Source organism: Chiloscyllium plagiosum, chromosome 19 (assembly GCF_004010195.1).
Source record: "Chiloscyllium plagiosum isolate BGI_BamShark_2017 chromosome 19, ASM401019v2, whole genome shotgun sequence".
Classification (NCBI taxonomy): Eukaryota; Metazoa; Chordata; class Chondrichthyes; order Orectolobiformes; family Hemiscylliidae; genus Chiloscyllium; species Chiloscyllium plagiosum.
The window spans coordinates 69,020,594-69,045,376 of NC_057728.1; the positions used below are offsets into that span (position 1 = coordinate 69,020,594).

At 41.6% G+C, this 24,783-nt stretch overlaps 1 protein-coding gene across 3 annotated transcripts in view; it reads left to right on the forward strand.

The window, feature by feature from the left end:
* The window catches only part of LOC122559359 (tryptophan 2,3-dioxygenase-like), a 94,135-nt gene that overhangs the window by 45,136 nt on the left and 24,216 nt on the right, over positions 1-24,783 (forward strand). For all 3 annotated transcript variants that reach the window (XR_006314406.1, XM_043708807.1, XM_043708808.1), the window contains exons 6-7: positions 14,717-14,903; positions 24,271-24,378. Coding sequence is in view for 2 of the 3 variants with exons in the window: in XM_043708807.1 (XP_043564742.1) it covers positions 14,717-14,903; positions 24,271-24,378 (295 nt within the window). In the remaining variant the exon portion in view is untranslated. The remainder of the gene's footprint in view (positions 1-14,716; positions 14,904-24,270; positions 24,379-24,783) is intronic.

Consider the following 24,783-nt stretch of genomic DNA (forward strand, 5'->3'; position numbering starts at 1 on the left):
GGTTTTTTTCTCCAATTTGTTGGTCTTGGACCAGAGATTCCTATGAGTTGGCAGGGATATTGTATTTATTTCATAGAGGCTTTAATGGTGTCCTTGAAGCATTTTCTCTGCTGTCCTGTTAACTGCTTGCCATGGTGAAGCTTAGATTAGAGAACTTGTTTTGTAGATCTTGTGTCAGGCATATGGATATTGTGATCAACCCAAGACATGGGTTTTCTGTAACCAATCATATTATAAATAATAACAACTCTCTTTATTCTATCTTTCTGCACTTACATGGTTTTGTGATAGGACCACACATGAAATAACATGTGAAGGCTGCAGGGAAATGCCTGGGAACTACAGACTGGTAAGCCTAATGTCTGTGGAGGGTCAGTTGTTAGAGGAGATTCTGAGAGACAGGATGTATAGGCATTCAGAGAGGCCTTTGAGATATACATTTGAGATATTCAGCATGGCTTTGTGTGTCTCACTAATTTGATTGGGTTTTTTGAAGGGGTGATCAAGAAAGTAGATGAGGGCAGTGTGGTAGACATCTATATGGACTTTAGCAAGGTCTTTGACAAGGTACCACATGGTATGTTGTTGACTAAGGTCAAATCTCATAGGATCCAGAGAGAGCTAGCCAATTAGATACAGAATTGATGACCCAGGGTGGTGGTAGATGGTTGTTTTTTAGACTGGAGGCCTGTGATCAAAGGTGTGCCACAGGGATTGGTATTGGTTCCACAGTAATTTGTCATTTAGATAAATGATTTGGACGAGAATTTAGGAGGCATGATTTAGGAGCAAATTTGCAGATGACACCAAGATTAATGGTATATTTGGACAGTGAAGAGGGTTATCTGGGAATGTAGCGATATCTTGGTCAACTGTACCAGTAGGCTGAAGAATGGCAGATGGAACTTAATTTATATAAATGCAAGATGTTGCATTTAGTGAGTCAAGCTAGGGTAGGCCTTACACCGTCAATGGTAGGGCTATGAGAAGTGTTGTAGAATAGAGACCTAGGGATACAAGTTTATAGCTCCTTGAAAGTGGAGTCACAGGTAGGCAGGGTGGTGTAAAAGGTTTCAACATGCTTGCTTTCATCAGTCAGAGCACTGAGTATAGGAGTTGGGACTATAAAAGTCATTGGTGAGTCCACTTTTAGAGTACTGCATGCAGTTCTGGTCACCCATAAAGGAATTTATTAACCTAGAAAGAGTGCAGAAAAGATTTACTAAGATGTTACCTGGAATGGAAGGTTTGAGCTATAAGGAGAGGTTGGATAGACTGGGACCTTTTCCCTGAAATGTAAGAGACTGAGGGATGACCTTATAGAGGTCTATAAAATCATGAGAGGCATAGATAAGGTAGATAGCCAACAGCTTTTTCCCATGGTGAGGGAGTCTAAAACTAGGGGACATAGGTTTAAGGTGAGAGGGGAAAGATACCAAAGGATCCAGACGGGTAATTTATTTTACACAGAGGGTGGTGAGTGTCTGGAATGGGCTGCCAGAACAGTGGTGGAAGTGAATACAATTTTGTGATTGAAGAACCACTTAGACAGGTACATGGGTAGGATACATATGGATGGATATGGACTAAACGCAGCCAAATGGACCTAGTTTAATTGTGAAAATTGGGTAGCATGGACAGGTTGGGCCAAAGGGCCTGTTTTCATGCTGTAGATCTCTATGACTCTATAAGTTTTATTTGCAGTGGGTAGTAAATGTCTGGAAAGCTCTACCAGGGCAAGTGGTCAAAGCAGAAATGATAGCAAACTTTAAGAGGCATTTTGACAGACACATGAACAGATAGGGAATAGGGATATGGACCATATGGAAGCAGATGGGATTTGTTTAGAATGGCACCATGGTTGGTGCAGACATGATGGGCTGTAGGGCCTGTTCCTGAGACGTACAGTCCAAAGTTCTATGTTTGACCACGAGAGTCAAAGGTGCCAGCGGAATAATTTCCACGCATTCTCAGGCAGATAGGATTAATTTAAAATGGAATCATGCTCACCATAGACAAGTGTTGAGCTGAGGGAGCTGTTGCCTTGCTGTACTCTTCTAAGTTCTATTTGCACTGTGACGTGGTACAGCAGCCTCTCAACACTCTCAATCCACGGCACATTCTGTATGGACATCATGCTGACATGAGTAAAATCGAGGTTACAGAGACTCCAACAAAATGATGTAGTACAAAACAAATCAAATTTATCCAGACATGAATACTTCATACATAGTGTATTATCACTTGTGCCACCAAAGAGTCTTTTTTCTTTTTCTCCTTCACATTACATCCTTGTGTTATCCCAAGGTCTGCAGCTGTGTGGAGGGAGCCTCTTTGGCTGTGGAGCCTATTGACCTTGGGTTTAGTCAGCTAATCTTGTAGCATGTGCATCTGGATGGTCCTGAGGATACACTGAGGATCCTCTTGCCAGAGGCCGGGTAGAGGTGGAGAGCCTAGCCTCCTTGGGACTGTGCTGGGAGGAAACTTCAGAGGGACCTCTATATGATTCATCTTTTGGTTGGATTCCTCCTGGCACCATCATGTGGTGAAAAGGTCACCTGGAATCTGAGCTACATTTTCTATTCTTGTGTTGCAATGCCCAGAATCCTGAGAATAGTGGTTGGACTGATGGGGTGAAGTTGTGTGCACCTTTCTAGCACACCTCCAAGATGCTGGTCCTAGCTTACCTTCAGGGTGCTGGTCCTTGCTCACCATTTCAGCTTCCAATCTCTCCATGGATGCAACCAACCAATCACATACTTGAGGCAGCTGAGTCAACATTGTGCAGCTGTACTAACGCTGCCTCTTGGCTCTGAGAACCATCATCTCCCACATACCTGTCTGCCACTCGTTCTTGTGCATTCTGGATGAAGTCTCTGATTGTCAACACCACAAGCTCATCTCCTGTCTGGAGGTCAGCAGAAGTTTGGTCTCCAGCAGTCCTCTGTGTGCTAGCAGTCTGGTGTATTTCTTCAATTGACCAACCCCAGAACTATCAAAGTGAGGTGCTCTGCTGAAAATGTGTTGCTGGAAAAGCGCAGCAGGTCAGGCAACATCCAAGGATCAGGAGAATCGACGTTTCGGGCATGAGCCCTTCTTCAGGAATTCTTGAAGAAGGGCTCATGCCCGAAATGTCGATTCTCCTGCTCCTTGGATGCTGCCTGACCTGCTGCGCTTTTCTAGCAACACATTTTCAGCTCTGATCTCCAGCATCTGCAGTCCTCACTTTCTCCTCAAAGTGAGGTGCTCACCAGGTTATTCTCTAAATTTTTCTAAACATGAGATTCTCCCAGAGGTGTCAACATCTGTACTAGTGGAGGGTGCAGGTGGCACACCTGCTAATGCTTCCTCAATGTTTGGTACTGTCTTCCTCAAAGAGTGAGGCGATATCTTAATACAGAACCAGCCTTTTCTTCACCAAATTTGTGGACTCATTGATACCTGCAAATCACAAGGGAGGGAAGGTATTGCAGCCAATGGTTTGAAGTAATGTCCAGAAAATGACATTGAGAGCAGGGTTAACATAAGGCTTGCAGTGGACTGAAGAATAGTACTCACTAAGTTGACAGGACATAGATGTCTCAGCATCCCTGCAGGAGCACTCCTAGTAGCCTTTCGTGAGAGGCAGGAGTCTCTCTTTGCAGGTGAGCGTAGGGTGGCTGGGTGGTGATTGAAGGGGCTACTGAACTCTGCTTCACCTGAAATGAGAAAAAGGGAGGAATTGAGTGAGAGGAAAGTGGGTAACATGGCTGTCAGAGTTGGTGCAAATGTTTGAAAGGTGGTGAGCTGTCATGGGCAAGTGAGTATACAACATAAAGGTAACACAGAGTTAGTCATGCGAGAGGTTAGGAGGGATCAAAATTAAGTGAAGAAAGATGGTAATGGTTATAGCAAGAGTGGTCCAGAGGATTGTGGCATACTCTTCCTGGAGGACTGGCAGAGGAGGCCATGGAACCAGAAAGAGGTGAATATGTTAACAGAGATAAAATGTAGAGTGAGTATGTGGTAGCAGAGAGAAGAGTTGCATTTACTCTAGCTGAAAGGAGTTCACTGACCTTCTTCTTACACTGTTGGCCATTACTGTGCACAATGGACATCACATTGACCCAGGTAGTGAACCTAGCCTGCCCGGGTCTGGTTCCATGGCCTCCTCTGCCAGTCGTCCAGAAAGAGTATGCCACCATCCTCTGGACCCCTCCATCCACAACACTTACAGATCCCTACTGGAGAATTGTGTCACCATCTTCCCTTTCTCTGACATCCTCTGACTGAAGGTCCAACACTGAGCAGTTCTGAGGAAGGATGGTCAAATCCAAAATGTTAGTTCTGTTTTCTCTTCATAGATGCTGCCAGACCTGCTGAGCTTTTCCAGTAATTTCTATGTTTGTTGCTGAGCAGGACAGCTTCAGAATGCAAGTGCTTGGCTGGTACACCGCAGCCTTTTAAGTAATGCACATATGTGAGGTCTTTCAGTGGATATCCAATAAGTGGCAAGTGGTGAGAGGTAAGATGGGGTTATAATTGGACTAAAGATAGGTAGCGAGGTAAGTAATTAATAAAGAGATATAATAAACAAACAACTGTGGACTCTGAAAATCTGAAACAAAAGCAGAAACTCATTAGGTTTGACAGCATTTGTGGAGAGAAAACAGTTAAAATTTTGAGCCAGTGACACTTCTTCAGAATGAGGTAAGTTTGGTAAGATGTTGCAAGAGATCTTGCTGAGTCTTGAGTTGAGAAACTCTCCAAGAAACTTAATGTAACTGACGCTTAGCCAGACTAAAATTTGATTCAGCATTATTGACTATTCATAAAGTCTATTGAAAACCCAAGTTTCTGTATGATACGGATTACACACGTGGCGTTGTCAGACAATCACACAAAGTTTGTGCAATTAGCTTCATTTGTGTAAACCTGGCCCTTTGCAATATTCAGATAGCAACAAAATCCAAAAGACTTGAACAGTACAGCAACCACCACAATAATACTGTGTGCAGTTCAGAAAATATTGAACAAATAGCGATGTGTTCTATTCTCACATGGCTACTGATTTCAATTCAAAGTTTAAAGAAGATTAATTAGCATCAACCTATTTACTTGCCACAATTTGATGTTTCTATCCACAGAACTAGCTTGGATTATCAGAAAAACTAAACTTTGCAAAACTACATTTAAAAATGGAGCAAATAATAATAAATGCAAAATATTGCGGACCATAAGAATCAGACCAGGAGTTGGCCATTTCACCCCTCAGGTGTGTTCCACCTTTCAATAGGATTATGGCTGGTCCAGCATTCCCACATCTACTTTCCTCCCCTTTTTCCATAATCCTTGACTCCAATGACAAACAATCTATCTATCTCAGCCTTCAACATACACAAGGTCCCTGTCCCAACAGCTCTTCTGTGGCAAAGAGTTCCAAAGAATCTCAACCCTCTGAGAGGAAATTCCTCCTCATCTCAGTCTTAAATAAGTACCCCTTTATTCTGAGATGATGCTCTCTGGTCTTAGATTCACATGTGAGGTGAAACATCCTTTCAGCATTTACCTCAAGTCCCTTAGGAATCCTGTATGTTTCAAAGGGATCACCTCTCATTCTTCTACACTCCCATGAGGAGAGTCCCATCCTGTTTCATCTTTACTCATAAAACAATCCCTCGATACTGGGGATTATCCATGTGACCTTCTCTGAACGGCTTCCAATGAAATTCAAAAAAAGGAAGGAAGCAAAGAGTGAATAATTATAGTCCAATTAACAATCTTCTACTGTTGGATTAAAATTTGAATCAATTAAGGAAGTGATAGCAACAAATATCTTTCTGTAAATAAGGGATCAAAGCTGCTCACTGTATTCCAGATATGGTCTGACCAGAACATTATACAATCGCTGTAAGGCTTCCATATTCGTATACTCCAGCCACCTTGAAATCAGGGCCAATATTCCATTGCTCTTCCTGATTAGCTGCTGCCCCTGTGTGCTAGCCTTCTGTGTTTTGTGTACAAGTCCCCCCAAGTCTCTTTGTGTTGCAGCTTGCTGTAATTTTTCTCCATTCAAATAATACTGTTCTTTTGGTCTCCCTGACAAGATTTACAACTTCACGTTTTCCCACATGATACTCCATTGTCCATTTAATTAAACTGTCAGTAACTCTCTGTAAACTATCAGCATCTCTCTGTAAACTGTAAGTGTCCCTCTGTAAACCCCTCATTTCCCTTTCACAAGTGGACTTTCCACTTATTGTTGTATTGCCTGCAAATTTGGTCACAGTACATTCGCTTCCTTCCTCCACATCATTAATATATATTTTGCACTGCACTGATTGCTGTGGAACCTCATTGATCACGAGTCATCAACCTGAAAAAGGTACGCCCTATTTTCATCTTCTGTTTCCTGCCCATTAGCCAACGCTGTATCCATGCCAATATAATACTCCAACATCCTGGACTCTTATCTTATGACTTCAAGCTTTTGGAAGGTACTTTGTCATATGCATTTTGGAAGTCTAAATTCAACACATCAGTTGGTTCCCCTAGATTCACTCTGGTTGACACTTCCTCAAAAAACGCTCATAAGTGGGCGGCACGGTGGCACAGTGGTTAGCACTGCTGCCTCACAGCGCCAGAGACCCGGGTTCAATTCCCGCCTCAGGCGACTGACTGTGTGGAGTTTGCACGTTCTCCCTGTGTCTGCGTGGGTTTCCTCTGGGTGCTCCGGTTTCCTCCCACAGTCACAAAGATGTGCAGGGCCAGGTGAATTGGCCATGCTAAATTGCCCGTAGTGTTAGGTAAGGGGTAAATGTAGGGGTATGGGTGGGTTTCGCTTCGGCGGGTCGGTGTGGACTTGTTGGGCCGAAGGGCCTGTTTCCACACTATAATGTAATCTAATCTAAAGTCAGGCAGGCACAATTTCCTTATCACAAAGCTATACTGATTCTGTTTGATTAGATTATAATTTTCCAATATATATTACTACCACTTCTTTAATAATGATTCTAATTTTTTTCCAACAATAGATGATTGGCCTATATTATCCACTTTTTGCTTACTTCCCTTTTTGAAAAGTGGTACCACATTAGCAGTTTTCCAATCCCTCCAGTTCTTCCCCAGAATCCAAGGAATTTTGGCAAATTACAACTATGCATCTCGTATCCATGTAGCCACTTTTTTTAGCATGCTAGGAATCAAGCCATCAGAGCCATGGGCATTCCTGCCTTTAGCTCTATTTGTTTGTTGAACACTACTTCTTTAGCAATGGTGATGATATTTAACTCCTCCCCAAGATTCACTAGTATTAATGGGATATTTGTTGTTCCTACACTCTAAAGACTGCTGCAAAATATCTGTTTAACTCCTCTGTCATTTCTTTATTCTCCATAACTATCTCCCCAGATTCATTTTCTAAGAGGAAGGGCTTTTGCCCAAAATGTCGATTTTCCTGCCCCTCAGATGCTGCCTGACCTGCTGTGCCTTTCCAGCACTATTCTAATCTTGACTCTAATCTCCAGCATCTGCAGTACCCACTTTCGCCTCATTTTCTAAGAGACCTATCTTCACTTTTAAAAATCACACAACACCAGGTTGTAGTCCAACAGGTTTAATTGGAAGCACACTAGCTTTTGGAGCGACGCTCCTTCATCAGGTGATAGTGATCACCTATCACCTGATGAAGTAGCGTCGCTCCGAAAGCTAGTGTGCTTCCAATTAAACCTGTTGGACTATAACCTGGTGTTGTGTGATTTTTAACTTTGTACACCCCAGTCCAACACCGGCATCTCCAAATCATACCTTCACTTTAGTTGCTGAAAACAGGGCTTTTTTTTTGTGAGGATTCCTTTTCATTCTCATTAATCCATTTGATCAGTGCTGCAGTCACATAGTCACTTCGGTATTTGTACTAATGTATATGACCTTTGAATTCACACAGAGCATAAACAGAAAAAATCCGCAATATCTTCAATAGGAATAGCTAGTTAATTAAACTTACAACTACAACAAAAACATTAGTTTACTTGATGCTGCAGTTTCAATTAGTACAAGATAGCAGCTCATAAATTAGCAACTGTTAATTTTCAGAATATGTCACACACGCATCAACAAGAAAAAGCCATGACATTAAACTCTCAGCCATGATATGGTGTACATGCACTTCAGTAATGTGGTGTACATGCACTTCAGTAAAGCCTTTGATAAGGTTCCACATAGTAGGCTATTGGAGAAAATGCCGAGGCACGGGATTGTAGGTTATTCAGCAATTTGGATTAGAAACTGGCTTTCTGTATAAAGGTAACGAGTGGTGGTTGATGGAAAATATTCAGCCACAAGGATCTGTTTTGTGGCCACTGCTGTTTGTCATTTTTATAAATGACTTGGATGCAGGCTTAGGTAGATGAATTAGTAAGTTTACAGATAATACAAAAGTTGGTGGAGTAATGGACAGTGTGGAAGAATGTTGCAGGGGGACTTGGATAAACTGCAGAATTGGGCTGAAAGGTAGCAAATGGAGTTTAATGCAGATGAATGTTCATTTTGGAAAGAATAACAGGAAGGCAAAGTACTGGGTCAATGGAAAGATTCTTGGTAGTGTGGATATGCAGAGGATCTTGGTGTCCATGTACATAGATCCCTGAAAGTTACCACCCAGATTGATAGTGCTGTTAAGAAGGCATATGGTGTGTTAGGTTTGATTGGTAGAGGGATTGAGTTCTGGAGCTGTGATGTCATGCTGCAACTGTACAAAATGCCACCCCCATCGTCCTCTCATTTATCTCTCCACCCTGCAGGCACTCTGCCTGTATTCCTGATGAAGGGCTTTTGCCCGAAACGTCGATAATCCAGAATCTGGTTTCCAGCATCTGCAGTCATTGTTTTTACCTAAAACACTAGAGCTGCCTCACTTGGAATATTGTGTACAGTTCTGGTCGGCCCATTGCAGGAAGGATGTGGAAGCATTGGAAAAGGTGCAGAGGATTTACCAAGATGTTGCCTGGTCAGGAGTGAAGGTCTTATGAGGAAAGGCTGAGGGACTTGGGTCTGTTCTCATTGGAGAGAAGAAGGCTAAGAGGGGATTTATTAGAGACATACAAGATGATCATAGGGTGGACAGTGAAAGTCTTTTTCCGAGGATGATGACATCTGCTTGTATGAGGAGGCATAGCTGCAAATTGAGGGGTGATAGGTAGAGGCAGGTTCTTTACTCAGAGAGTGGTGAGGGTGAGGAATGCCCTGCCTGCCAATGTGTTCAACTCAGCCACATTAGGGGCATTTAAATAGTCCTTGGATAAACATATGGATGATGATGGGATAGTATAGGAGGATGGGTTTAGATTAGTTCACAGGTTGGTGCAACAGGCCAAAGGACCTGTTCTCGCTGGATTGCTCTATGATCTATGTTCTATGACGTTCATCTGTTATAGCGAATGTGATTTCATCACATATACACAAAAGACTTGAATGTAGGAGGGTTGATCAGTAAGTTTGCAGATGATACAAAATTTGGTATGTAGGAGGATAACCTTAGATTACAAGAGAATATATTCAGGCTGGTCAGAAGAGCTGATCAGTGGCAAATGAATGTGATCTGATAAATGGGAGGTGTTGCACTTGGGCAGGACAAACAAGGCTGAGGGAATACATGATGAATGTTAAGACTCTGAGGATCAGAGAAACTTTGATGTGCATTTATATTGCTGCCTTAATTTCTTCAGCCATGCAGATAAATGGTTAAGCAGGCAAGTAAGATACTTGTTTTTATTAGGCATAGAGTTTGAGAGCAAGGAAATTATGCTGGAACTGCGTAAAACATTATTTATGCCACAGCTAGAGTATTGTGTGCAGTTCTGAAATCCAGATTTTACCGTTTATATGATAGTACTAGAGAGGGTAGTACTGGAAGACTTTAATCAGTTACTTAGTCTTTTCAATGTATATCAGATCTCAAACTTTAATTTAATAACTGTCGGATTGTTTATTACAATTGCATCCTTTACATTCTTCTCTGACAGTAGCTCCTGATAATACAAATCTACCGCACAAAAGAAACACTTCAGTACATCAGAAACAAAGGCACTAGGCATACAGCCTTCTATGCCTTGGCATAACAGGTGCACATCAAACCATTTCTCAAATGTTATCAGGGTTTCTGTCTCTGCCATCCTCACAGGGAGGTATTCCAGATTTGTACCATCCTCTGGGTGAAAAGCCATCTCCTCTAAACTGGTCATTGATCCTTCCCATTAGGGGAAAGGTTTATTCCTGTCTACTCTCATAATATTATACATCTCAATAACATCCCCTCTCAATTTTCTCTGCTGTAAGAAATGCAATCCCAATCAGTCCAATCTCTTTTCATATCTGAAACTCTCCAGTCCAAACAGCATCTTAGTAAATCTTCTGTGTACCCTCTCCAGGACTATCATATAAATGTTATAATCTAGATTCCAGAACTATGGCATAAATAATATTTTATGCAGTTCTAGCATAATAGTGTAGGGGAATAGTGTAGGGGGACGAGCTGAGAATAATTCACAGGTTGGCGCAACATCGAGGACCGAAGGGCCTGTTCTGCGCTGTATTGTTCTATGTTCAATGTTCTATAATTTCCTTGCTCTCAAACTCTATGCCTAATAAAAGAAGTATCTTATTTGCCTGCTTAACCATTTATCTGCATGGCTGAAGAACTTAAGGCAGTGGTATAAATGCACATCAAAGTTTCTCTGATCCTGAGTGCTTCCCAGATTCTTAACATTCATCATGTATTCCATCAGCCTTGTTTGTCCTGCCCAAGTGCAATACCTCACATTTATCAGTTCAAATTCATTTTGCCACTGATCAGCTCTTCTGACCAGCCTGAATATATTCTCTTGTAACCTAAGTCCAGGAACCCCCTACCTACGTTCAGGACACCACCCACATCCTTCACCTCCTCCAAGACTTTTATTTCCCCAGCCCCCAATGCCTTATCTTCACCATGGACATCCAGTCCCTCTACACATCTATCTGCCTTGATGAAGGTCTCCAGGCCTTCCTTTCGCATTTCTTGCTCTCGCACCGACCCAACCAGTATCCTTCCACACTAATTCGCCTGGCAGAGCTGGCCCTCACTCTCAACAACTTCTCCTTCCAATCCTCCCACTTCTTCCAAACCAAAGGGATAGCCATGGGCACCCATTTGAGCATCAGCTATGCCTGCCTCTTTGTCGGGTACATGGATCAGTCCATCTTCCACAGCTTCATCGACACCATTCTTCACCTTTTCCTCCTTTATATTGATGACTGTGTCGGCACCAGCTCATGCTCCCATGAGGAGGTTGAACAGTGCATCAACTTCACAAACACCTTCCACCCCGATCTCAAATTCACCTGGACTCAAATTCTCAGACACCTCCCTCCCCTCCCTGGACCTCTTTATCTCCATCTCCATCTCCAGCGACAGACTAAACATGGACATTTACTACAAATCCACCAACTCCCATAACTACCTGGACGACACCTCCTCCCACCCTACCTCCTGTAAAAACACCATCCCTTATTCCAAATTACTCCGCCTCCACTGCATCTGCTCTTAGGAGGACCAATTCCCCCATAAAACATCCCAGATGGCCTCCTTCTTCAAAGACTGTGATTTCCCCTCCCATGTGGCCAATGTTGCCCTCCAGAGTATCTCCTCCACTTCCCGCTCCTCCACCCTTAAACCCCACCCTTCCAATCGTAACAAGGACAGAACCACGCCCCCCTCAACCCCAGTCCTCACCTTCTACCTCACCAACCTCCACGTAAATCGCTTCATCCTCTGCCACTTCCACCACCTGCAAACGGATCTCACCACTAGGGATGTATTTCCCTCCCTATCCCTATCAGCTTTCTGGAGAGAGTATTCCTCCTGTGACTCCCTCGTCAGATCCACACGACTCCCACCAGCCCCCCCCCCCTCCCCCGCACCCACTCCTGCCACCACAGCAAGTGCAAAACCTGTACCTACACTTCCTCCCTCACCTCCATCCAAGGCCCTAAAAGATCTTTCCAGATCTGACAGAAATTTACCTGTATTTCCATGCATGTTATCTACTGTATCTGTTGCACTGGATGTGGTCTGCTCTACATCAGGGAGGCAGGGCTCCTACTTGCAGATCATTTTAGAGAACGTCTCTGGGACACCTGCACAACCCAACCCCACCGTCCCGTGGCTGAACACTTCAACTCTCCCTCCCATTCCACAAAGACATGCAGGTCCTGGGCCTCCTCCAACGCCAAACCCTTACCACCCGATACTTGGAGAAGAATACCTCATCTTCCACTTTGGGACCCTGCAATCATAAGGGAGCAATGTGGATTTCACCAATTTCCTCATTTCCCCTCCCCCAACCTTATCCCAGTCCCAAGCCTCCAACTCAGTACCACCTCCTTGACCAGTCCTACCTGGCCATCTTCCTTCCTTCCCACCCATCCGCTCCACCCTCTTCTCTGACATATCACCTGCCTCCTCCCCACCTTCATCAACCTATCACATTCCCAGCTACCTTTCCCCCAGCCCCACCTCCCTCCCATTTATCTTTCAGCTTCCCCCCAACCCCGGCGTACAAATGAAGGCCTTATGCCTGAAATGTCGACTCTCCTGCTCCTCGGATGCTATTCATTTCCAGCACCACACTCTTGATCACAGTCATCAGCCTCCTTTTTTCTCTTAATGCAACACTGTGTATCCCTCAATATCCATGGTACACATGATTTGATGGTCCCACCCTTTTTCTTTATTCAAACAAATTAGAAATTTGCATTCCTCCTTTTTACTGTACCTCTTTCTTTTTCCTAATCAAAATTGTGACCCCCCGCCGCTCCTTCCCTGTCTTGCCTAGATATCCTAAATTCAGGAATATTGAGCTGCCAATCTTATTCCTCTCTCAACCATGTTTCACTGACAGTAATTACATCATTTCCTCCTGTTTTAATCTGTGTCCTCAACTCATCAGCTCTGTTTGTCAGACTCTTTACATTAAAATAAATACCATTCAACTTTTTCAAAGTAACTTATACCTTAACTGGCTTCTAACGTCTCTGCCTTTCTAACTCATTTGCTGACTCCTGTAATTTTGGCGGTTCATCCACCCTGCTGAACCATCTCCTTGGATCCCACTCTCCTCCAGCTGCCCTTAAATTACAAATTCCATATTAATTTGCAAGGAATTCATAGCCTCACTGATTTCAAAGTTTCCTGGCTCCTGGTTTCGTTGAATATCCCTTTTATTGACACATTTAAAATGAATGTTTTTTCTTTGCAGCAGCCTCATCCCCCACACCCTTATCCCAGTAACCATCCTCTCTCTCAACCCTCCATGCAGTCTTTCTTTCTTTCAAAGCCTACCTCCCCTTCCTATCTGCATGCAGTCTCCCCCACCCCTTTTGCAGCCGCCTTCTCTCACCCCAGCATCCCTTGCAGCCTTCCTCATTCCCATGTAGCCTCTTTACCTCCTCCAGTTGCCTTTTAGCCTCATTACATCCTAAAGACCACATGCAGCTTTTCTGATTCCCCTACTTCTCATCCTTTTCCCACTCCCATGTGCATCCTCCCTGTTTCTTCTCAACTCTCTTGTTCCTGAACAATTAGACCTTTGACTTGGACCCAAAGAAGATTAGGTAAAAACAATGAATGCAGATGCTGGAAACCAGATTCTGGATTAGTGGTGCTGGAAGAGCACAGCAGTTCAGGCAGCATCCAAGGAGCAGCGAAATCGACGTTTCGGGCAAAAGCCCTTTATTCCTGATGAAGGGCTTTTGCCCGAAACGTTGATTTCAACGCTCCTTGGATGGTACCCAAAGAAGATTGCCCATTGCATGTTGGTGAGCACATCAAGGCCATTGAGACAAGGGAATTGCTGTGCAAACTCAGACCCTGATGATTAGCATCACATACATTTCCTCTCCTCAGCTCTGTAATGGGTTAGCCATTTAAGGGCGAAAGTGAGGAAAATATTCTTCACTTGTTCATTGTGAATGTTTGGAATTCTCTCCCTTTGAAGGCTGTGGCTGCTGAGTCCTTGAGTATATTCAATACTCAGTGATCACTTCTTGTGTGTTTTGGGAGTCAAAAAGATTTGGAAATAGAACAGGAAAGTAAAATTGATATAAAAGCTTAGCTTTGATCTGATTGAATTGAAGCAGCCTTGAGTAACTCTATGACCTACTCCTAATTCCTTTGATTTCTTCTTCTGCTCTAATCCTTTCTCCTTCTATAGACATCATAAACTGCAAGTTTTTTGTTTGTAGTTCTTTGTTCTAAAGGTATGGTGAATGTCAGCATGAAGACATTTATTGTCAGTCTTTAATCATTTGGAAAATGCACCTTCTTAATAGGAATTAATAAGATTGTTAGGTCATCTTTAATGTAATCATACAAATATGTTATTAATTTTTAATCTGCATAAGGCATCCCATGATCCAGAAGGTAAGGTTATAACCTACATCTCCTTAGGTGGTTGTAAAATGAAAAGTCTAATTTTTTTCCACTCAACGGACTCATCTTATGTGTATCCCTGTTGACAAATTTCCTTTCTTCCAGAATGGAACTGACCAATGTAATAGTAAAACAAAGTCAATTACAATCTAACAATTGTTTAGTTTTATACGAAACATGAGAAAAAGAACAGTTTTTAGTGAATTTCCATCTACAGTGTTTATAATGTTCTGTGTAACATATCATTTCTTTTACAATATATTTTTAAAGGAATTATTTAGTACCTGCATCTGGATTTCAGAGCCTGCAGTTTCGTCTTCTGGAGAATAAGATTGGCGTTCCAGAGAGCCTGCGGGTTCCTTACAACAGAAAGCACTATAAGGACAATTTCAAAGGGAAGGACAATGAGTTACTACTTCAATCTGAGCTGGAACCAACACTATTACTATTGGTGGAGGTACTCAATAAGCAGATTCAGTTAATATTCAATAATGTTTTTTTCAAAATAATGTTCAGTAAGATCAATGTAATATTCAGCCTTCAACATTGGAATTAAAGAGCTGACACTCTGCATCAGGCACGTGCATCATTTTGTCCAGTTGTTATGCCAAGCAGTGAAGATAATGCCAGACTTTTGAATTAAATAAATAATAGTCAAACTTATTGTAAGAATTTTAGTTTAAGAAGTCTTCAATTTTGTCTTGATTCTTCCTTTGCTATGAATGTGAGGAGTATGTGAACTTGTATGTGGATGTTGAACAACTGAGTAGTATAGTGATAGATAAAGAAGAGGAGCTAAAAAGCCTGACAGCACTCCAGGTCGAGAAGTCACTCGAGCCAAATGAGATCCATTCTCGATTGCTGAGAGATGGAAGGAAGAAAATCGCAAATCCATTGACAGAAAGTTTCCTGACCTCTCTGAATGCATGATTAGTTCTGAGGGTCCTGGAGGATTGCAAATGTAACATCATTGTTTAAGAAAGGGGCAAAGGGTAATCCAGGAAGTTTAAGACCTGTTAGCTTGATATCAATAGTAGAAAGCTTATGGAGGTCATAATGTGGGATAAGGTAAATATACATTTCTGAAAATGTAAGATAATACTATACAGTTAATATGACCTTGTCAAGGGCTGGTCATGTCTGACAACTTTGATTGAGTTCTTTGAGGCAGTGGATGAGGGTAACGTTGTGGATGTTGTACATTTGGACTTACAGAAAATACTTAATACGGTGCCACATGGCAGTTAGTAAATTAAGGATTGATGGGTCCTTGGCAGCAATGATTTGAAGTTGGCTAAATGATAGGAAACAGAGGGTAGGTATGGATCAGCATTTCTCAGTTTGGTAATGAGTTGAAAGTGATGTTGCCTAGTGGTCAGTGTTGGGACTCTTGCTTTTCTTGATTTATATAAATGATTTTGAGATGGATATTGAGGGCAAAATCTCTACTTTTGAAGATGATACAAATGGGTAGATAAATTTCAATGCAGAAAAATGTGACATTATATATTTTGGTAGGAAAAACATGGAAAGACAACACAGGATCGATAGTACAACTTTGAGGGACTACAGGAACAAATGTATCCTAGGGTTCGCATGCATGTTTCTCTGAAAGTGGCCAGGCAAGTTAAAACAGTTGTTAAGAAGGCTTATGGGATCCTTTGGTTTATAAATAGAGGCAAAGAGTATAAAAGCAAGCACTTGAAGCTACACCTGTACAAATCATTGGTCAGACCACATTTGGAATGCTGTATTTGGTTCTTGGCACCTTATTTAAGGAAGGATGTTAAAACTCTGGAGAGAGTGCTAAGAAGATTTGCTAGAATGAAACAATGAATGAGAGAATTTAGATAAAAGGAAAGATTTCCTTGGAGCAGAGAAGATGAACAGGTGACCTTACTGAGGTGTTTAAAATTATAAACAATTTTGACAGGGTAAAGTAGGATATCCTGTTTCTACAAGTTAGTATGTCAATAACTAAGAGTCAGAATTTCAAGATTGTCAGGAAGAAAGCTAGGAGGGAGATGGGAAAAAAAATTCTTTCCTCAGAGAGTTGTTAGAATTTGGCTCAGCCCGAGAGAATGGTGGAGGTGGATCCCAGAGGAGGTTTTAAAAGAGAGCTGGATATATATTTGAAAGTGGTGAATTTTAAAGACTGCGGAGATTAGGGCTGGAGAATGGGACTAGCTAGGTCGCTCGTTCGGGAGCCACTACAGACATGCTAGTTTGAATGGACTTCTTCTGTACCGTAAAATTATATTATTCAATCTGGGGCTGTTGACAAAATTTGCAAGAGCTGTCTCACAGACTAGTGACGTAATAAGCTGACATAGTCATGGTCAAGAAATCATATCTTACAGACAAGGTGAGGAAGCCCAAAACAATTTATGTTGTATTAACATCTTGTACTGAAAGGATAGTGTTTTCACTTCTCTGAACTTCCTCAGTATTGCATTTATTATTATATTTAAAGGGCTATTCATGCAACTTAAAGAAGGGACTTTCAATTAAAATGCTTTTGACTTAATTTTGCTGGTATTAGGTATTGTTTATGATTTCCAAGGGAATGGTGCTGAATCCTTTCGAGGAGATCAAAAAATGCATAGTTTGTCAATAGAAAACCTGCTGAAATCACATGGTCCTGAAATCACAGTTATAGTCCCTCTTAAGCTTCAGCATGACTATAAAATGTACAACAGGCAGATAAGGGGAATAAAGAAGAGAGTTGTGGGAGGAGACATATTCTCAATAAATAAATAAAGGCCAAGGTTGTTTTAGATTCCTTCTCCCAACTTGACATCAACAAGCAATGGGAATAAGTCAATACCTTTTGTAAATGTTAAGCTTTTGGCAGAGGCCTCCACTGTTCATTTAAAGATATTTGTTAAGTTGCATGTAAATCAAGTAATCCTGAGTCAGTTAAAAATCACACAACACCAGGTTATAGTCCAACAGGTTTAATTGGAAGCACATTGGCTTTCGGAGCGCCACTCCTACATCAGGTGATTGTGCAATAACTTAGTCAGTTAGACACAGTTATTGTTGTCAACATCGCAAACATTTTCAAAGTGGGTCCCAAACATGTCTCTTATTAAATGAGGCACGCAATGTTTACTTAAATTGATGCCTCGGATGGCTCTCTATTATCTAAGCCAATGTTCTTCTGGCAATGCTCAGGGCCAGGAATATGGCTTCCTAAAGTGTGTCCCCATTTTCTGCCTGATCAACAGTTACAAAGGTTCAATTTCTAGACCACTTACCCTCAAAGATGAAATTCTAAATGCAACAAAAAAGACATATGCAAGTCTTTGATTATACTTTGAGGCATTTAATATAGAAGTAAATAATTTATACAAGATTTTAGTTAGACTGTAATTAGATTCAGCATGCAATGTTGGACTTCAATTTATTAGCAGGGTATTAGAACCATGAAAAAGTCTTAGCTAACTTTACCTAAAGTTATATCATGCTTAAGAGGTTCTAGTTATGAAGAATTTCACATTTCTATCTGGGACTGGGAAAGCTAAGGGACAGCTGGGAGAATTTCTTGATTGCTAAAACTTCTTCAAGAATAGTGAAATGTTATTGCTGATATTTATAGGGAGTGCACAAGGTGAAGGGGAAATCTCGTATTTAGGAAAACAGTAAATATGAATTTAAGAACAGTACTGATTAACATTTTGTTTCCATATTCTGCTCAGATTGAAAGGCTTTGACACTAGGCCACAGCCAGGTGCCAAAGAGCAGTGAGGAAAGTTACCATAAAGATCTGAAATATGAGGTTGTTTGAACAGGGGACAGTGGGAAGTTAGAGGCTGGAACAAGAGAGATTGTAGGATAGAGCAGAGAAGTTGGAAACTGAATGGGAGGAAAAAATAAATGGCTGTGAATTGGGATTGATGGTGGTGGAAAAGGCCAGAAAGGAAAGGCATAGAGGGAATTTGAGAGACTGGAGTATTTGGGCAAAAACAAGAGAGATTGGGTGATTGAGGAAAGGGTTTGGAGGGAGATCAGAGATTCCAGCCAGACAATGCAGAGCAGGAAGGAAATTGGATCAATGTCTCATTAAAAATCACACAAAACTAGGTTATAGTCCAGTAGATTTATTTGGAAGCACTAGCTATCGGAGTGCTGCTCCTCCATCAGGTAGTTGTGGAGTATAAGATCATAAGATGCAGAATTTATAGCAAAAGTTTACAATGTGATGTAACTGAAATTACATGTTGAAAAAGACTGGATTATTTGTTAAATCTCTCATCTTTGATAATCACCGTGTTAGTTTCAGTTCTTCCAAGTGTAAATCACAGAACATTTAAAAGCTACATTCTCAACTTTAACAATTGGTGTCATGTCTGCCGCGATGGTCAGATTGATTCTAATCTAAAAAAATTGTACTTGCAGAATTATATTTTACTTTGCTCAAAAACTGCATGAATCCATGTAAGATTCTGTAAAGAGGGGGAACATTTTTCCCTGGAGAGTCAGTGGTTGAGGGGTGAACTAATAAAGGTTTATAAAATTACGAGCGGCATAGATAAGGTGAATAAACTTGATCTTTTCCAAAGGGGAGACCAAACGAGCTTTAAGGTGAGCAGGGAATGATTTAAAAGAGCTGAAAATGTGTTGCTGGAAGAGCGCAGTAGGTCAGGCAGCATCCAGGGAACAGGAGAATCGACATTTCGGGCATAAGCCCTTCTTCATTCCTGAAGAAGGGCTTATGCCCGAAACGTCGATTCTCCTGTTCCCTGGATGCTGCCTGACCTGCTGCGCTTTTCCAGCAACACATTTTCAGCTCTGATCTCCAGCATCTGCAGACCTCACTTTCTCCTCAATGATTTAAAAGAGACTTGATTGGCAGCTTTATCACACAGAGGGTGGTGTATGTATGGGATGAGCTGCCACAGGAAGTGGTAGAGGTGGATACAATTGTAACATTTAAAGATATTTGGACAAGACGTGAATAGTAAAGGTTTATAGGAATATGGGCCAACCCAGGCAAATGAGCTAGTTAAGTTTGGGATATCTGGTCAGCATGAATAAGGTGGACCAATGGGTCTGTTTCTGTGCTTTATGACTTTACAAGACAATAAAAATCATGCAACAATATGTGGAAGGGTCAATTATTAGGGGCACAAGTTCAAAGTGTTGGGCGGGTGGGGGGGAGCTGGAAGTTTAAAAGAGATGTGTGAGGCAAAGGGTGGTGAGAACCTGGAATGTGCTGCCACAGGACGTGGTGGAAGCAGACACAATGGAAGCATTCAAGAAGCACCTCAACAAATAGGAAGGAAATAGCGGAGTGAAGGCAATTTTAATATGCAAGGGCAGAATGTGTCAGCACAGGCTTGGAGGGTTGAAGGGCCTGTTCCTGTGCAATACTGTTCTTTGTTCTTTCTCATATGAAGACCGAGGTTATAATCTAAATTTTTTGCACTTTGATACAAAGTCCAGAACTGATGAACCAAAAAATAAGGTGTTGTGTTTTGAGTTTGTTCACTGCAACACTGTAGCAGAAAGCTCAGCATGGGGCAAGGTGGAGGATGAAAATGTTAAAAATTCAAAACCTCAAGGCCATGCTTCCAGACTGATGGAGGTGTTTCACAAAGTGGTCAGCTAATCTGCACTTGGTTTCCCCAGTGCCATTGTTTTCTTTTAATTAATTCACAGCTCTGCGTGATGTTGGCAAGATCAGCACATTTATTGTCCATCCAATGAGTAAATAGTGGAGATCTGCAGAGATATATATATATAGATTAGGTGAGTGGGCAAAAAGCTTAGCAAATGTGATATTGGCAGGAAGAATAGAGGAGCTGAACATAACTTACATTGAGAAAGACTGCAGAACGCTATGGAACAAATGGACTTTGGAGTCCTCATCCTTGAATCACAAAATGCTAGCATCCAATTTTAACAGGAACAGAGAAGGCAAATAGGATTAGATTAGATTATTTACAGTGTGGAAACAGGCCCTTCGGCCCAACAAGTCCACACCGACCCGCCGAAGCGCAACCCACCCATACCCCTACATTTACTCCTTACCTAACACTACGGGCAATTTAGCATGGCCAATTCACCTGACCTGCACATCTTTGGACTGTGGGAGGAAACCGGAGCACCCAGAGGAAACCCACGCAGACACGGGGAGAACGTGCAAACTCCACACAGTCAATCGCCTGAGGCGGGTATTGAACCCGGGTCTCTGGCGCTGTGAGGCAGCAGTGCTAACCACTGTGCCTAGAGAAGTTTGCTAAAACTACACAAGGCACTAATCATACCACAACTGCAATACTATGAACAGTTTTGGGCCAATTACTTAAATAAATATATCCTGCCATTGGACACAGTTCAGAGACTGTGGAGTGCAGGTTCATAGTTCCTTGAAAGTAGAGTCACAGGTAGGTAGGATAGTGAAAAAGGCATTTTGTATGCTTTCCTTTATTGGTCAGGGTATTGAGTATAGGAGTTGGAAGGTCATGTTACGGCTGTACAGGTCATTGGTTAGGCCACTTTTGGAATGCTGCGTGCAATTCTGGTCTCCTTCCTATCAGAAAAATGTTGTGAAACTTGAAAGGGTTCAGCAAAGGTTTATAAGGATGTTGCCAGGGTTGGAGGATTTGAGATATAGGGAGAGGTTGAATAGACTGGAGTTGTTTTCCCTGGAGCGTCGGAGGCTGAGGGCTGACCTTATAGAGGCTTACAAAATCATGAGGGGCATGGATAGGATAAATAGACAAAGTCTTTTCCCTGGGATTGGGGAGTCCAGAATTAGAGGGTATAGATTTAGGGTGAGACGGAAAAGATATAAAAGAGACCTAATGGGCAATGTTTTTACACAGAAGGTCATACATGTATGGAATGGGCTGCCAGAGGAAGTGGTGGAGGTTAGTACAAGTGCAACGTTTAAAAGGCATCTGGATGGGTATATGAATAGGAAGGGTTTGGAGGGATATGGGCCGGGTGCTGGCAGGTGGGACTAGATTGGGTTGGGATATCTGGTTGGCATGGATGAGTTGGACCGAAGGGTCTGTTTCCGTGCTGTACATCTTTATGATTCTGAGGTTCATTAGATCGATACCAAGAATGGAAGAACATCTAATGAGGAGAGATTGGGTAGATTGGGCCTGGCCACATATACAAGAATCTGAGGCTGCCACTGTGTGCAGCAGTGAAGGGTGTGTATGGGGATGGTATGCCAATTAAATGGGCTGTTCTTTCCAGATTGGTAGCAATCTTCTTGAGTGTTGTTGGAGCTGAACTTTTGCATACCAATAGGAAGTATTTCATCACACTCCTGATTTATGTCTTGGTGGTATGCAGGTTTTGAGGACTTAGGAGGTGTGTTAATTGCCACAGAATTCCCAGACATTGAACTGCTATTGTAGTCACAATATTTATATGGCTCGTCCAGTTCAGTTTCTGGTCAATGATTACCCCCAGAATATTGATAGTGGGGCATTCAATAATGCCATCGAAAGTCAAGGGCTGATGATTTGATTCTCTCTTGTTGGAGATGGTCACTACTTCGCAATTGTATGGTGTTAATATTATTTGCTACCTATCAGCCCGAGTTTAAATGTTGTCCAGCTCTTTCTCTATTTGGACAGGGGAAGGTTTGTAGCTCAGGTTGAGGTTCTGGATGTAGGTTTGCTCGCTGAGCTGGAAGGTTTGTTTTCAGATGTTTCGTCACCACGTGGTGAGAAAGCATCTGAAAATGAACCTTCCAGCTCAGAGAGCAAACCAACACCCATTTCTGTATGCTTGTACACCAGTGGCTTCAACAGACCTGTATTCAGGTACTCAATCCCTTACTCTGTATTGAGGTGGATGCCAAATAAGTTTTAAAATTACTGAGATACTCATCTTTTATAACTGCATGAAGCTCCCTGCATGCACCTCAACCATCAGCTTTGTGATGTAGGACAAAATGTACACTGAAACAAATATCAATTACACCTGGAGGACCATTAACTCAGTGAAATACATTCTTAGGTAATTGTGCCTAAAACTGTTAGTTTTCCAGCATATGGATGAAAGAAAAAAATACTATAGATGCTGGAAATCAGACATAAAAACAGAAAATAATAGAGAAACTTGACAAGAAGAGTCTTAAGACTCAAAACATTAACTCTTTTTCTCTTTTCAATGCATAACGTTGTCCCTAACTGTGTGTTACAGACCTACACATTTCAAATGGGTGGCATGGTGGCACAGTGGTTAGCACTACTGCCTCACAGCGTCAGAGACCTGGGTTCAATTCCCGCCTCAGGCGACTGACTGTGTGGAGCTTGCACATTCTCCCCGTGTCTGCGTGGGTTTCCTCCGGGTGCTCCGGTTTCCTCCCACAGTCCAAAAATGTGCAGGTCAGGTGAATTGGCCATGCTAAATTGCCCATAGTGTTAAGCGAAGGGGTAAATGTAGGGGAATGGGTCTGGGTGGGTTGCGCTTCGGCAGGTCAGTATGGACTTGTTGGGCCGAAGGGCCTGTTTCCACACTGTAAGTAATCTAATCTAACTTTAGGACCATGTACAAAGGGTAACACTGAAGCATCGGGCAGCCTCTGCAAAGATGGAAAAGTCACCAAGTCCTTTCAGCATTGTTCCTGAAGGGTTGGAAGCTGTGATACCCCTCATGTTATGTTCCCCACAAAGAATGTATGCTGTAAATCAAAACAAAGAGATACATGTTGCACAGAGAATTTCACATTGATTCCACTGCCTGTAATTTGGAATGTGGAATGCTAATATGGAATGCTAAATATAAGACTGTGACAATTATATATGTTGAATTTTCTTGCAAACCCTGTGATACGTAAAGTCAATTATCATGTAATATGTTTTCAACAATTTGTGTAAATAAAGCATATTTTTGGGGAAGAACATCATGCTGAGGCTTATAAGGCAAAAAGTATTAACACACTATTTATAATATCTCACCAGTTGTGTTCTGGTTGGGTGAAACAGACTAAACTTAACCCCATTTTATTTTCTTCCTCAATGTTGAGACATTTTCCTTTACGTGAGGACTAGTATACATTTGCAAAGCTTTAACTGTAATGTTCTTCATTAACATTTAATTTTAACACCTGTCTTGGTAAACAGAATAATTTGCTTGGCTAACAAACAAAGCACCAATGGCCAAGATTCATCTGGAAGTTTAGTAAGAAAAACTATAATTGTAAAAAGTTTGCTTACAATGAGTAGTGTATAGAGTAAGATTACACTATGATTTTTATTCTTCCTTTACTTATGAACACACTGAAGTTTACTTTGAAGTTTTGTTACTTTTAAAGAAAACTTGCATTCATATAGCATCTTTCACAACCTCAAGGTATTTGAAAGTAGTCTACAAAGAATGATATATTGTACTATGGGAAATGTGGGAGCCAAACATCATGCTTCCATCAATGGTGATATGGTCATGACTGGATGATATGTTTCTGTGATGTTGAGAGGTCAAGAGGGTTAAATATGATGCTCTTCTTCAAACTAGTAGGACATTTCATTATTAGTTGAGAGAGCAGACAAAGTTTTTTTTTCTGAAAGGCAACAGTACAGCATTGCACTGGAGTATCAGCTTCAATTTTCTGCTCAATACTCTGAACTTGACACCACTGCGTTACTTATGGATGAGACTGTCCTCACCTGGTTCATAGCTATTTTCTTTGTTCATTATTCTTGATGGTAGATGAAAATCACTCACTACTCCTTAGAGTTGGGAAATGTTGGATCATTCATCATAATTGTTGAGAGAGCGAGAAGAAAGTCACTAATGTAATTATTGTCTGTTCTGATTAAATTTTGATATTGCAACTTCAATTTTATTTTAAGCAATGGCTGGAGAGAACCCCTGGGCTGGAACCAGATGGATTTGATTTTTGGGGCAAACTTAAAATCAACATTGAAAGAGGACTGAGAGAGGAATTTGCAAATATCCAGGTAACAATCACCGTCAAATTAAAATCAAATATAGAGTAGCAATATGAGCTTGTCATTAAAACTTAATATGTCTTAGAAAAGCATTTCCCATAAGTTATGTCCTGATGAAGGACTTTTGCCCGAAACATCAATTTTCCTGCTCCTTTGATGCTGACTGACCTGCTGTGCTTTTCCAGCACCACTCACTTGACTAAATCTTATAACTCCCTCCTCAACAGCAAGTGGGTATACTTACACCATGTGGATTGCAGCATTTGAAGAAGACAGCTCACCACCATTTACATGGCAGTTAGAAAGAGGAATAACTGTTGGCTTAACCAGCAAAGCCCACATCCCAAAAAGGATTTTTAAACATGTACACTGAGATACAAATAAAACTATGGAAGGGTGTTACTTGTCTTGCAA